Source organism: Hemiscyllium ocellatum, chromosome 30 (assembly GCF_020745735.1).
Source record: "Hemiscyllium ocellatum isolate sHemOce1 chromosome 30, sHemOce1.pat.X.cur, whole genome shotgun sequence".
In the NCBI taxonomy this organism is placed as follows: domain Eukaryota; kingdom Metazoa; phylum Chordata; class Chondrichthyes; order Orectolobiformes; family Hemiscylliidae; genus Hemiscyllium; species Hemiscyllium ocellatum.
Genome location: NC_083430.1, coordinates 28257293 through 28271837, shown reverse-complemented (window position 1 = coordinate 28271837; position 14545 = coordinate 28257293). Strand labels below are relative to the sequence as shown.

At 36.3% G+C, this 14545-nt stretch overlaps 1 protein-coding gene across 2 annotated transcripts in view; it reads left to right on the top strand.

Moving 5' to 3' along the window:
- The window catches only part of LOC132829872 (claspin), a 62434-nt gene that overhangs the window by 11505 nt on the left and 36384 nt on the right, over positions 1 to 14545 (top strand). Inside the window, exons 7-18 of one of the 2 annotated variants that reach the window (XM_060847268.1) lie at positions 2244 to 2352; positions 4329 to 4960; positions 6642 to 6833; positions 7585 to 7754; positions 8218 to 8296; positions 9531 to 9636; positions 10344 to 10414; positions 11190 to 11407; positions 11805 to 11956; positions 12300 to 12529; positions 12733 to 12847; positions 12994 to 13063. In XM_060847268.1, the coding sequence (XP_060703251.1) occupies positions 2244 to 2352; positions 4329 to 4960; positions 6642 to 6833; positions 7585 to 7754; positions 8218 to 8296; positions 9531 to 9636; positions 10344 to 10414; positions 11190 to 11407; positions 11805 to 11956; positions 12300 to 12529; positions 12733 to 12847; positions 12994 to 13063 (2144 nt within the window). Of the gene's footprint in view, positions 1 to 2243; positions 2353 to 4328; positions 4961 to 6641; positions 6834 to 7584; positions 7755 to 8217; positions 8297 to 9530; positions 9637 to 10343; positions 10415 to 11189; positions 11408 to 11804; positions 11957 to 12299; positions 12530 to 12729; positions 12848 to 12993; positions 13064 to 14545 lie in introns of both variants that reach the window. The other variant, XM_060847267.1, reaches the window with a different exon arrangement.

The following is a 14545-nucleotide window of genomic DNA, read 5'->3' as shown; positions in this document are numbered from 1 at the left end:
ACTTTTTCTGATCTAAATGTACCATATGCAGTCCTAATTAATGTAGTCTCCTTTGTGCTGGGAGAACCAAACACAGGCTGTTTTGTGGAACACCCCTTTTCATTCTATAAGTATGCCCAAGAGCTTTCGGGCATCTGTCATTTTAATTCTGTGCCCCGGACCTTTTTGTCAGTTCTACCCTATGCTGTAAAGTTAAGTATAAACTTGAACATCAACATTATTTTTGATTAGGTATATCATAGCTTTCCAAATTCAACATCGAGTTTTGATCATTTTATGTAATAATAACCTTTGCACTAATTTCTTTTGAACAGAACTTAAAAACATAAACGTGATTCTGCTATTTCCACTTACAACTTCTTTCAGCCCATCTTTGTTTCTTTTCCTTGTCACACTGCCATCATATTTTGCCTTTCACAATCTGCTGTTTCGTCATTTTAATGTATCCTGTCTTTCAGACTGTTGCAGACCTTTTGCTTTCATTCTTCCCTGTTCTTTTTCTGCATCTTTAATTGTTTATAACTAGTTGCACCTCTAACTATTTTCTTCTTCCAAGAAAAGATCACCACCCTTAGGATTTGGTATTATTTCTCTATAGATGTGCCTGACCTAAGTGTTTCCCAGCATTTCCTGTTTTTATTTGGATTTCTGACATCTGTAGTATTTGCTTTTGTACTGGGCAGAGATTGGCAATTGTTAAAGTCCCCAAAATTAGAAGAGCAAATTGATGATTTTATATTTTTGAGAAAAAAAATGCATTCTTTTCCAGAGTATTTTTATTTGTCTACAGTTAAAAGAAAAAAAAATCTTTGTAAATCACTATTGCAATTTTGTTCAGTTTTGAGTGTCTTGATTTCACACGGATATCCAGGTGATGGAAACATTTATTTGCTGGTACCCAAGATCAGAGCCTTCAGTTTTGAGAGAAATGGGCTCTCTTTTTTCTTTTCTTTTTAATAAGAATGTTGGGAGGAGCTCAAAATTAAGGCTTTGATCATGTATATGAGAGATAAGCTATTTCCGCTGTCAAGGGATTGAAAAATTGGAGGGCAAAAATTTGAGACATTACAAAGACAAAAGGAAAGATACTGTGATTTAGGTTTTTGAATGTAGTGATGTTCACATCTGAAATACTCGTGAAGAAATAGTGGCAGAATCCTCACGTCTGTCCTTTTAAAAAGTAAATAAATTCTCGAACATTTTAAAAGATGTAAGTGACACTGAACAGCACCTGCGGAGAATTAGCACCAGCATAATGAACCCATTTGACTTGAGTACTGTAACTTAATTGCTTCTGGATGATAATAATAATGGGTATCTTGCAGCATGTCTTTTTGAATTCGAGGACTCGAGTGCAAAAATCTACGCTGGCACTTGTGTTGTGGGAGTGCTAAATTGTTGCAAATCTTTTGCTTGTGATGTTAAACAAAAGCCTTGTTTGCTTGTTTGGGTGCTTATAAAAGATCCCATGGCTTAATTTTCATTAACTTAGCCTCTTTAATCACAACTCTGGTCAAGGTTGCGTTTCTGAGCAAGTTGAAGTAGTTTATCATGGTCTCAATTGCATTTTTTTTCTTGAATCCTGAAAACAGCAATCTTATTTCTCAATTTTCTCTTTCCCAATGAAGCATTAGCCACTTAATCACACCATATAAATAAATGCCTCAGCTTTGTACCATTTGGTCCCTTCACCATTGTTCTGCTGTATCCTCTGCAGAAGTCACCAGAACTCAGTATTCTCAGGCAACCACAACAATGATTTACAAATTGGTGGGGTTACCTTTCTATATTTGACATTTTTAAAATAGATCCCAATACAATCTATTTCACTCACTGCTATGAGAGTTGTCACAGTGATCTTGTCAACGTGGCAACTATACTCTTTCTGATATTTTCATTGTCCCCAATATACTTGCTGTCTAATCCTTTACAAGATCTAACCTTTTTAAGCAATTGGAAAGAATGTTTGTGTTCTTCATCAATCTATGAGACCAACCATAATTTTTCCTTTTGTTTTCTTTCTCCTGATGTTCAACTGTAGTTGAGGTATGATATTTGATGAAACTCTGGGACTAGTTTTTCTTTTTTGTATCATGAAACCATTAATTTAGAAGATGTCAGGGGAAGAGGTTCTTGAAGTGAAGAACGAGCAGATCATTGGTGGCCATGACAAAGAACTTAAGATTTTGGTATGTAATGCCAATTTGTGCCTTGTTAATAATAATGTCCATTTCCTTTTGCAGAGTCAAGTTTATCTCTACCATATCACCTACCACAGCCAAAAACCATTCATGACTTTTTCAAGAAACGACCACGACCAGCTTGCCAAGGAAGTGCCATGTCATTGCTCAAGTAAGGGACTTTATAGAGAGATCTCCCTGTAGGATAAAGAGGAAAGCTGCTATATCTCCTATACTTACTCAAAACTCCAATTCTCCATATTTGCCACCTTATTTTTTAGTAATTTTGTAGCTTTGTAATCCAGACTTGTGCCATTCACTAAATTATTGAAAAAAGTTACTTTAGATATTTAAAGTTGCCTAAAACCTTCATTTTGGTCCTCTCTATTCCATGACTCTAAGACTTTCAATGTTTTGAAGCTTTGATTTAAACGGATGACATTGTACTGAAATAATTACTATTCTGTACAATAATATTTCAGTGGAAAAATTCAATATTCTGAAACCAGTTCAGATTATCCAAGAAATAGAGGCAATGTACGCAGTAACTCTTTTCAGTCACTAGATGTGTTCATGTGATTTGCAACCATACAATGTATTTGTTTGTTGAATAGCAAAACCTTTGTACTGGATCTTTTATTCTCTTGAAAAACTATTTAATTTGTGTTTTCAAGAATTTAAATACATTCAGTTATTGGAGAAGAGAACTTTGTTTTATAGGTTAGTTCCTTTGAGCATTTCCAAAGTTCTTGACTATCGATTACTTTGCAATTGTGATTAGTATAATATTTTGTAATTTCAGTGCTGTAGTTTCAGAAGTCTGTCATAATGTGTCAACTTTAGCGCAGTTTATGACATGCTTGCCTCCAGTTTGGAAAAGATTGTGGTGTTCAAGTCACTGTCTATATACTTGAACGCATTATCTGACCTGGCACTCGTAAAACTGAAAGCGTGCTACCTGTCGGCGACATTGCTTTTCAAATGAGATGGAAAACAAAGGTCCTGTCTGCTTGTTTGGATGAATTTAATAGACCTAATGACAATAATCAAAGTCCACTGGCTGGCTGAGATTTGGCCCTCAGATTTCTCTCCGCTGCAACTGTGACAACACTTCAGTTGTACTTTAATGGTTGTGAAGGATGTGTGAGATGCTGCATAAATAAGGTTCATTCTTAAATGGGTGTGGAGTAAAATTTCATCATAGTTGAATGTGAATTCATCTCATTCTCCAGGAAATTTGGATGGGAAAAAATTAATTATACTGCCAAAGCAATTTTAAAGCAGAATGCAATGTATTTTTTTGAATTGTGCAATCTTTCCTCCTCCTCTTTCTAATGCTGCCAAGAAAAATCATGCACCTTTTCACTTCTGAATTAATGCCTCTGAATAATATGAAATGTTCAACATAATCTTGTGTAAACCGTACTTTCAGATTGATCTCTCCATCTTTGTCAAGTCCCAAAAGTAAATTCACTGCATATTTCCAAATAACAGCTGCCTTTGGTTTTTCCAGTGTGGCAATGAAATGCAAATCACCCTTTTTATCCCAAGTACTGGATTGAAAAGCTGCTTGCTGTGTTTAGTTTGTCCAGAATCAAGCAACTAAGAGAAATGTCATAAATAAGGTTTTTGCTGTCCCCCAAATCATGTTATGGAAGAACAGCTGTAGAATTTAGTTGGTACACAACATGTGCTGCAAACTCTGTTTCAGTTCTGATATAACTTTTTTTTTCTGTTCTAACGTTATGCAGGGCTGAAAATGTGTTGCTGGTTAAAGCGCAGCAGGTCAGGCAGCATCCAAGGAACAGGAAATTCGACGTTTCGGGCACAAGCCCTTCATCAGGGCTCTGGCCCGAAACGTCGAATTTCCTGTTCCTTGGATGCTGCCTGACCTGCTGCGCTTTAACCAGCAACACGTTTTCAGCTCTGATCTCCAGCATCTGCAGACCTCACTTTTTACTCTAACGTTATGCAGGGTATCACTAAAATTAGGACTTGACCAAGTTGTATTGTAATTTGTGTTGGTCATTCGCAAAAGAAAAATCTTTATAGATTTATGCTTTATTTCAAAATTGTCCCTGGTTTACATTGCTTTGATTTAAAAATGTTAATTTGGATTGTGGCTGACGATGCACAATTTTCTTACAGATCAGCTAAGTATCAATCCTGCTTGCTGCAGAGCACCTCAGAGATCCCAACAGAGATTGAAAATATAAATACTGTTCCTCAAGATCACGGACTCCTTGATCAGTTGTGTAACAATGAAAATGTCACAGCTGTAGATACTTCAGCTGTAGAAGAATCCAATTCGAACAATTCAAATAAAGAAAATATTTGTCCTGATCCACCTGAATGTGAAATTCAGGTAGAAAAGCACAAAGGACCTGTTGAGATGTTAGGACAACCCGATATTTCCACTGACTTGGAAAGCAATGGAAAAGACTCTGTCAATGCCGAATATAGCACAGAACATGACAATTACTCTTTCTGTTTGGAACTAACTGATGAAACTGGGTCCAGCGATAGACAACCAATTTTGCCTGAGAATCCTCATGAAGAGGTTGATAAAATAGTACCTGATTCTGTACTGAAGCTTTCCAGTGAAGTACCGAGAGATACTGAAGAAGTGCATAAACAGTTAGAAACTACTTCAATGGCCAAACAACGAAAATCCAAATTGGATAAGTTACGGGTGCTAGGTGTAGACCTAACATTGAAACCTCGCCTTTGTGCAGATGAGGGTGCATTTGTGAACTTGGAAGAGCTCAAAGAAAACAAAGGTTGTCTTTTTTTTCATGTCGTATTTACTAAAAAATATTGAGGTTTTAAGCCAAGATGAAGTTTGTGCTTGGGAGTTGTTGCAACAAAAATGATAGGCCTGTATTTCATGTTTAACAGCAAAACAACTTTTTTCCTTGTCCTGATCGCAAAGAAAAATCTGCCTCCAGTGATCTGCCAGCCTCTGCGGCATGTATTTGCCTTTTTCTGAGATTGGCTTGATTCTGGTGCCAAGTCAGTTGTCCCCAACGGTAAAACAACCCATTCAGTATGAGGTATTGCTTCAAATTACAAATTCCTGGTAGTAAAGTAAACTAACTTCCTCATCTGAAAGTTTTAAAGGCTTTGAAATAAATGATTGGGGCATAATAAATGGAATTGAAGTAAAGTCTAAAAGCTCTTAACAGTGTAAATATATTAGATTAGATTACTTAGTGTGGAAACAGGCCCTTCGGCCCAACAAGTCCACACCGACCCGCCGAAGCGCAATCCACCCATACCCCTACATTTACCCCTTATATAACACTACGGGCAATTTAGCACGGCCAATTCACCTGACCCGCACATCTTCGGTCTGTGGGAGGAAACCGGAGCTCCCGGAGTAAACCCACGCAGACACTGGGAGAACGTGCAAACTCCACACAGTCAGTCACCTGAGGCGGGATTTGAACCCAGGTCTCCGGCGCTGTGAGGCAGCAGTGCTAACCACTGTGCCACCGTGCTACCCATATTCTAAAAATGTCTCCAGCCACCGAATTCCGTGTTTACATGGTGATTTAAGCTAGTGTTGCTTTTTGCAGAGCAAACCCTGACCGTTCTGCTTCATCACTGCTACAAAGTCCAGGCCTATCATTTCGCATTTCTTTTCTATCTGATAATCGTTGGATAGCAGTGCTACTGTGTGATTGAAAACATTGGTGAAAGGGCTTGTGGCAGCTCAATACCCCATTGAGTAAATCCCTCATTCCCACATATTGTTAAATGGAGCTGCTTACCGCCTCAAGAAGGCAGGCGCAGTCAGGGAATCAGTCGTTCAGGATCATTTTTGAGCACCTTTTGGCCTAAGTCATCTTAAAGGGTTGCAATTACATCTTGGAAAGTGTGTTGCAAAAGTTTAGATGATTTAAGAAAAATAATGTATGACAACTTATTTGTCAATATTTGTTTTGAAATAGTTGGTAGCCCTGAATTAATTCAATCCATTCAAAGAAACCTGTTGGTGATGTGATGCACATGATTTGTAAGGAATGATACCTAAAATGACAGGTTGCTCAGAAAGTTATTGGTTGATATAAAATAGAAGATGATATTTGACTCATTGTGCTTGTGTCTGCGCTTTGAAAGATCTATTCAGTTTGTTAGTTTCTGTATGGATGTGGCAGGAGGTTCATTAATAATTTTTACCAGTCTGATGGACTTTGCATTCCAGACTATCATAACTTGCAAATTTTTAACATGTTTGTTGCCATCTGTCTTAAATCTGTATTTGATAATACATATTGAGATTTCAGATGTAATTTTTGTTTATAAATTTTACATGTATGTTGAATGAGTATTTTAATTTTTGCTAAATTAGTCAACTGAATCTTTACTGAATAAAAGCAAATTCAAAACAGCTTGTTTTCTTCTGTTGATTACAATATTTCAATATCCATATAAAAGTGACTTTTGTTTTATTTTTAGAGTTGCAAGCATTAAAGGAGCGTTTTCTGAAACATAGCATCAAGCCTGTTAAACAGAACCAAGAGCGCCGTGTAGAGCTTAACACAATTCGGAAAACAACTGATGCTGATGGCAAAGAAGATCTGAAGGCAGATTCGGTAGTGGTAACCTTGGGTAAGAAAGAAGTGGAGGAATTTGGACCAACAAAGCCAGGCAAGTATTCCAGTAGATAGAGAGAATTGCTGATTAATCTGTAGCAGAGGTTTTCTTGGGGATTTTGAATAAATCTTAACTATTACTTATGCATCCATTTATTGTAAGCATTAATGGTTTTTGGTGGCTATTTGGGGACTGCATGGAGTCCATTTTTTAATGTCTCAGAATTCACTTCAGTTTAATTCCCTTTCACTGTTTTTTGACTGGTGCAATCTGGAAAACCACTTAATGGATTGAAATTCGTTATAAAATATTTAAATTGATCTCCTGTTAAGAGTTTAATTTTGAATGTATTTGTTTCAATTGTGGTTGCAGATCAGATATTTTAATTTAGAAAGTTGAACAACCGATTAGATCATGGAACAGAATGAAGTAAAGATTTTTATTTTAAAATGAAGCCAACACTGAGACCTGTTGACTTTTTCAAAAAAAAAACTGAAAATATTTGTCAAATTCCATTTGCATTGTGTGAAATTGTATCTTCAACTGTGCATCAACATTATCTTGTCCTCGTTAGCCTGCTCGGTTGAGAGAAAACTATCAGAATGCAGGCAATATAATCATGTGTCAAGTAACTCAGAAAGTAAGTTTCTATTGTGCAAGTACCTTGGAATTAAGAGCACAAGAAGGTGCTTTTTTTTTTGGTAAACCAAATTTTCTGAATGGAATAATGGACAATTTACATAAAGTGCTGCATGTTTAAAAGCTACTTTGCCTCTTATGATTGTATCTTTATTGCATTGTTCAGGTGAAAAATTGCAAGCTTTGAAAGCTAAACTCCAGGAAGCCATGAAATTACGTCGTGTAGAAGAACGTCAGAAACGGCAAGCATTGTACCAGCTTGACAATGAGCAGGGCTTTGAGAATGAAGAAGATGAGGAAGAAGAACTGACAGAGTCTGAAGAAGATGACCATGAGGTATAACTTCAAAATATTTTAATTTGACATGATCTGAAATACTGATAAGAGGAAAGTTGTGAATGGAGATTTAATGGTATTTGTACAAAGTACTATCCCATTTATATTAACATTTCAATCAGATAGCTCTTGTATTTTTTTTAAACCCTATGGCGAGAAACGCAATTGGAGGGTTTCATGTGTTTTAACAGCAGTCTTCGTATTTTGGAGGAGAAGACTTTCTGCATTCCAGAGGGACTGTTGTCCTCCAATCCATGGACTGGGAATGTTCTGAATTGTTTGGAACAGATTAATGCAGGAACCATCAAATTACAGTTCCGCAGAAGGAGTAGACTTGAAAGTAAATTATGCATTAATGGGAGGATTAAACATATTCAAGATGCTTTGTTTGTGTAGTGGCCTCCATTTATCATGTCTTCATATTTTATTTGCAATGATACAAATGCCTTTGCATTTGTCTTAGACTGTAGAATTTCTGCTTGGTGATGATGATGCAGGAGTGGAAGCAGACAATGATACTCAGTCTACTGATACAGCACAAAGTAAGTGAACCCTATCAAAGGGCAGTTTCACCTGTTTACTGTGTTGCCTGTAAAAACCAGCTTGTTTATGAAAATGACCTTTTTGTCTGTAGAACTTATGTTTACACATCGCTATTAATTGTATGACTTGACAAAATTTCATGATGTATGTGGTCGCATTACTCTGAGCTTTATGGCTAGATTTGCCACTGGTGTTTGTGGGGCTGGGGAGGAAGAGGTGCAGTTGCGTGATTGAGTATCGTAAGTTTGGGGGAAAAAAATGAAAGAAGCTTGTTCCCTGTATCCAATCTACTGTTTTACTGGGATTGATAGATTAACACTTTGTTTCTTGGTGGTACGTTTTTTAAGATTAGACAAACAAGTGGAGCTGAATGCTTCCCTGTTGTTTTCTCTGTGAAATTCCTCAATTCACCAAAGTTAACTTGCAAACTAATTGGTGCCTTTTTTTTATCTGTAGTATAAATTCTAACAGAAATTAGGCATTTTTGGATTTACTCCTGATGAGTGCAAGATGAAAAGTTTCAGCAATATGACTGTCTTTTCAGCAATATTAATGTTTCTGGTCTGGCTAGCTTTTAAATACACTCCAATCCTGTTCTGTTAACTTTTCCAGCTTCAGAAAAACCGAGATACAAGTGATCTGTTTTTGTTCTTTTGTGTTGTTTTACTTGTGTGAAACATTGAATCTCTAGCTTGCCTTGCAGAATCTTGTTTTGCATGTTTTATAACAGTTCATGCAGATTTTGGTACTCTCTATTCCATAGAGAAGTATTTATCTAATAGATATATAACACATTCATTATTCTACATTGAAAAGTATCTCTCCGAAGTCTTCAAGCGACTAATTGAAGGAAAAGTCGAGGAATTTGAGGGGGTATTGTAGAACCCTTATTACCTGTCAAACTTGTCACAAAGTAATGCTGAAAACTCACTTTATACCATCACCAAAAGCCTGAGTTTTAGTCGCATAAATGTCACAGCCCAGGAAAGGTTCTACTCATCTGAGTTTCAGTTATTCTAAACTTAAATTGTGAAATAATTGTAGTTTTACATTCCAATAAACTGATCACTCCAATCAATGTGTTTATTTATAGAATGCTAACTTTACAAAGCTTAACTTAATGTGTCTGAAGGCACCAGATCAGGTCTCAGCTGCATTTAACAGTAACTGTTTCATTTATTATGTGCACCTAAAGTTATCTCCACATCACACCCTTCTGATGCTTTATTTCAGATCAAGGTATAGTAACCCAGAAGGAATCGACACCAACGCCAAAACCTATAGCCTTAGAATTTTCACAGGCCATAAAAGCTGGTACTGCTCCTTCCTTTAAATTGAGGTAATTTATTGTTGTTTTCAGCCTAATTTATTCTTTGGAGTTACTTTTTGTATTGCTAGTAAGTGGAATGTGCTATTTTAATATGGTCAGTATTATAACAACTAACTGCAAATGAATAAAGAAAGTGGTGATTCTGTTGCCATCTAGTTTTGTTCATTGTGTCGTGTCTATACATTTTATCCAGTCCGCTACTTAGAAATTCATACTTTTCACCTTGTCAGAAACACATTCCTAAATGCTTTGTAGTCATCTTAGATTTTTGATTTCTTATATAAATGGGTTTGTTTGATTTAAGATACATTTGTAATTCTGCCTTAGTTTAAATTAATTTATTTGAATTGTGACTGTTTTTAGCTAATGCGATTCTCCAAAAATATCATTTTTGAACTACTATAAATAAATATAGCTGTTTGGAGTGTTCATATTACATACAATGTGTTTTATTGGGATTCATTGATTGAAAAATGGAAGAACAAATATTCTGCCAGACTCTTCAAAGGCATCAAGATCTACAGAGTAACTTGTCATGATTATCAAAGTAGGGAGAATTTGACACTCTCTTCCTTGTGTTTTTGTTTTTCTGGATTGGAATGCCTAATTGAATTCTAGTCAGGAAAAGCTCGTCTTTTGGTGAAAGTCGGTGAATTATATGCCCAACAGTTATAAATGTACTTGGGTTTACTGATCTAGTATATAATATTTTTCAGCGAACAGACTACTTGCCATAAATTGAGGCTACAGCTTCAACAGAGCCCACCTAAAGGAGATAGCAAAATTGGTAATTAGTTTTAATTTCTGTTTAATGACTTAGTACGTTTTTAAGTTCTAAGGTTTTTAGTAATACTATCAATTTATTTTAAACACCTGTAACCTTAAGCTCTCTTCTATTTTTGTTCCTGCCCCTACTTTCCATCTAATCGACCAAAAGTAATGTTTACAGCTGAGAAAGAAATCTTTTTGCCATTTTCTCTGACCTGGTGGAATTCAACTTCATAAAGTTTCTTTAAATTCAATCAAAAACCGATTCGTATGCAAACAATTTTATGGGAGATTGTAGTTCTGAAGATTGCAGCTTTCTCTGGTACCTCCTTCAGCTGATGACTTGTGAGAATGTGAATGGTCAGAGTTGGTAACTGGTCAGCAATGGGAACAGTTAACACAGTGGCACCTGGTCGTCTCTTTGCAACCTGATTTTCAAGTGGAGAAGCTGAATTGTAGACAGGATTTTTTTTTTCTCTCATGGATTTTACTACTTCGCACAGATGTTGCTTTCAATTTTAACACTTCATTAACCAAACTGAATTATTTTACTCTGTGCTGAAATACAGCTAGATCTGGTCCTGGTGATTTTACTTCATTAGGAAGTGATTTGTTTCTGCTATTACCAAAGATGAAAACCACGTATAGTTGCTATTTCCATGTAGTTCTTTTCAAATTTAGGAGGAGAAACATGTCTACACAGAACAGTGAGGGACTGACAATTGAATAAGATGTTTTTGTAAATGAGAGGATGTTTTGACATAAGTTAAATTGCTTTCGGTATTATGTTTCAGATGAAGATGATTCCACTTCGCAAGCCTCAACAACCAAGGAAAACAGTCATAACAGTAGCTTTGAGCTCATAGGGTCAATGATTCCCTCCTATCAACCTTGTAACAAACAGCCAGGCAGATTTGGAGTTGCTATGCTTGGAGGATTCAGATCACCATCACCTAATCTCTTTAATCCAAACAGTCAGTTCAGAACAAGCTTCATCAGTTCTGCATCCAAGGTAAGTTTGAATTGCAAAAGTTAAGATTTCCGTTTGAGAGTAGACTTGTTGTTTTTCGTCAGAGAACTGGCATCGGCTCCAACGCCAGGTATATAATGCTATATTTTTTGCTTTTAAAACTTGTGCCTTTGCTATTTTTCTTCATTCAATAGAAGATGAGTTCATTGTTAATTGGCGAGACCATTCCAACGCTAAAAATGTCCCTTTTTTTTTTCAAAAATGTGCATTTTGATATTGCACTTCAACACAAATCTTTGCTTGCTAAGCTCAAAAGGTGGTTATGAATTCCTTATCAATATTTGGATTCTTTCGGATAGGGATGTCGACACTTTGTTTGTGCAGGAAAAGTACTGTATAATTTGCTGAAAATATTGTGTCTGTGTCTCTTTACCAATAGAGTTCAGGAAAGCTATCTGAGCCCTCGATGCCAGTAGAAGATTCACAAGATTTGTACAATACATCTCCAGAACCAAAGAACTCAACTGGTGAATCTCAATTCAGATTCTCTCTTGAAGATGAAACTCAAAGCCAGTTACTTGATTCAGATGGGTGAGTTTCTGTATTCATCTGACGACCATGGTAATGGGAGTTAATTTATGCTCTGAATCTTAAATTATATTCAACACTTCCACATTTGCCGAAGTTGTAACTTTCTCTCTGTGCTGAAATACAGAGTATTTAAACCTTTTTCTATTCCATACCATTTAAAATTGCATTCCCAAAATAAGTGTTGGGCCACTTTGAAGTGTTGCTTGTGTATTAAACCATACTTGAGTATATTTTCCATTTTACTTTGCTGTACAGGCACAGAACATTATGTACTTTACGCCTTCAAAACAATAATTGAAAAGAGAAGCAACTTCTAATAATCTTAACTCTTCATAAATTACAGGTTTTTGAATGTGGGCCATCGCAGTAACAAGTGGCAGCTGTCGAAACGTCAACTGCTTCTGGATAGTATGGATGAAAATGCAATGGACGCAAACATGGGCGAGTTGCTGGGTTATTGTTCAGGAGAATTTAAATCTCAAAATCTTGATGCAACAAAGGAAAAGAGCAAAGAGAAAGAGCAAAATTTTGACGAGTTGCTTGAACTTTGCTCTGGCAAGTTTCTATCTCCAGGTACTCCTTTTTGTTTTCAATGTTTTTTGTTTATTGGTGTGTTTTGGAAGTGATAAGAGACTGATGTTCTAACTTGAAGTATATAAAGTTCCAGTGTTTATCCTTATTTCGCAATATGAACTAGGCAGATACAAATTTGAAACACCATTTTCTAGTCACATTGAGGTGGCATTAATGAAACATTTCTTGCTTCTCTGTAGCAGAATCTTCCTCTTCCATCTCTTCTGCTGTAAAGGATCAAAAAACAGTGACCACAGCATCAGATGATCTTATGACTGAGGTGCTTGCACTTTGCTCGGGCTCTTTTCCAACAGACAAGTAAGGGAAAACTTCAATTCTGCAAAGCAGAGTCTTTATTTGAGCCCCAGGTTTTCTAGATCAGGAGCCCTTTTCAACATGGGCTTCAATATTATTCTGAAATAATGAATACTTCATTTTCTTTGGTCTTCTAAATTTCTATCAAGGGAAGAAGATAAGGAAAATGAAGATGGCCAGTTTCAGCTGCTAACAGATGATGAAGTTTTTAAGAGTGAGGTGAGTGAATGTAGATTTGAAATTTAAGGAAGTGATTTTAGTTCAAATTTTGAATATTAAAGTTTCTCGCTAATTATCCCAATTTTAAGCATTGGCCTCTGGCAGCCTTCCAGTTAAGGTAATGATACAAATGGTCTCCTAAAGATATACCTTCTTCAATATTTGTGGGCAGGTGGGATAAATGCAATCTGAAGCGTGTGCACTTTCTATTTGTCTAATGGCCCTTTCTTGGAGAGATTTAAGATTGAGCGATAAGAATGATTTGAACAATTTTGGCTGTCTTGTTCACATGAGAAACACCAAGAACAAAAGTACTTCTGTTTACAAAATAATTGGTTTCATTGGTGTGCAGTAAGATCATTTTGGGGTAATTGTATGAATGTTAGTCATTTGCTGTGTCTGACTAGACATGTCAGTTCTGTAATAAACCTATGTGACAAATCTGATCTCTTTCAAAAAGGAGGCTTATATTTTGGAAACTGGGCATTTATATTTAGAGTGTAATAGATGATAACTCTTAGATTAGAAGTTATTTAAAAGGAAGTAGCAAAATTTGAGATAAGCATCCGTTTGATGCCATGTTGAAATGTAAACGATGAGATAATTGACTGGTTCAGGATCATTCTCTAACCTCAGAGGGGATCTAAAATTACTTTGCAGAACAACATTCCAGACTATCCAGTGTCTTTTTCGTAATATGGCTTGTGTAATGTTTTTATGTAAGCAAGCCCATTGCTTCAGCGTTGCTTATTTATACAAATAAATGATTTGTCAAGCTGTGCCATAAAGTGCAGAAGGAGGCACTTCAGCCTAGCAAGTCTGCTCCGCCATTTGATGAGATTATGGATGATCTGATAATCATCTAAGCCGATTTTCCTACCTTTCCCCCATAACCCTCTATCACCTTACTGATTAAAAATCTGTCTCAAAGCCTTGAAATGTTAATGATCCTGTTGAAAAGTTCTCTTGACCGCCTAATGTGTGGCATCTTATCAAATGCCTTGTGCAAACCCAAATAGATCACACCCACTGGTTCCCTTTTATCTCTTCTGCTTGCTAACTCCTTTATAAGAATTACAGTTGGTTCTGCTATAACACCCATTTCCTCAACATGAATTGGCTATAACATTACTGAAGAATTTAGGCCATTATTTGTCGAACACAAACTTTCCTTCCATGTATTGGCTATAACGCAATTCTGGTCCCATTGGTTAAAATGGCGCCACTATCATGCAATTTTCTTATAACGAGGGATCGCACAGAAATTGATCGCTTTATATCTGAACATACTGTATAATGAATTTGTCGGGCATGATATCCCCTTCATGAAGTCATGCTGATTCTATTTTATTTTATTCTGCATTGCTAAATTCTCTGGTGTTACCTGCTCTGTAATAAGCTCTAATATTTTTTAATCGATGATAAATGTTAACTAGCCTACAGTTACTCGTTTTCTTGTCTCCTTTTTTTTCCCCAAGCCTG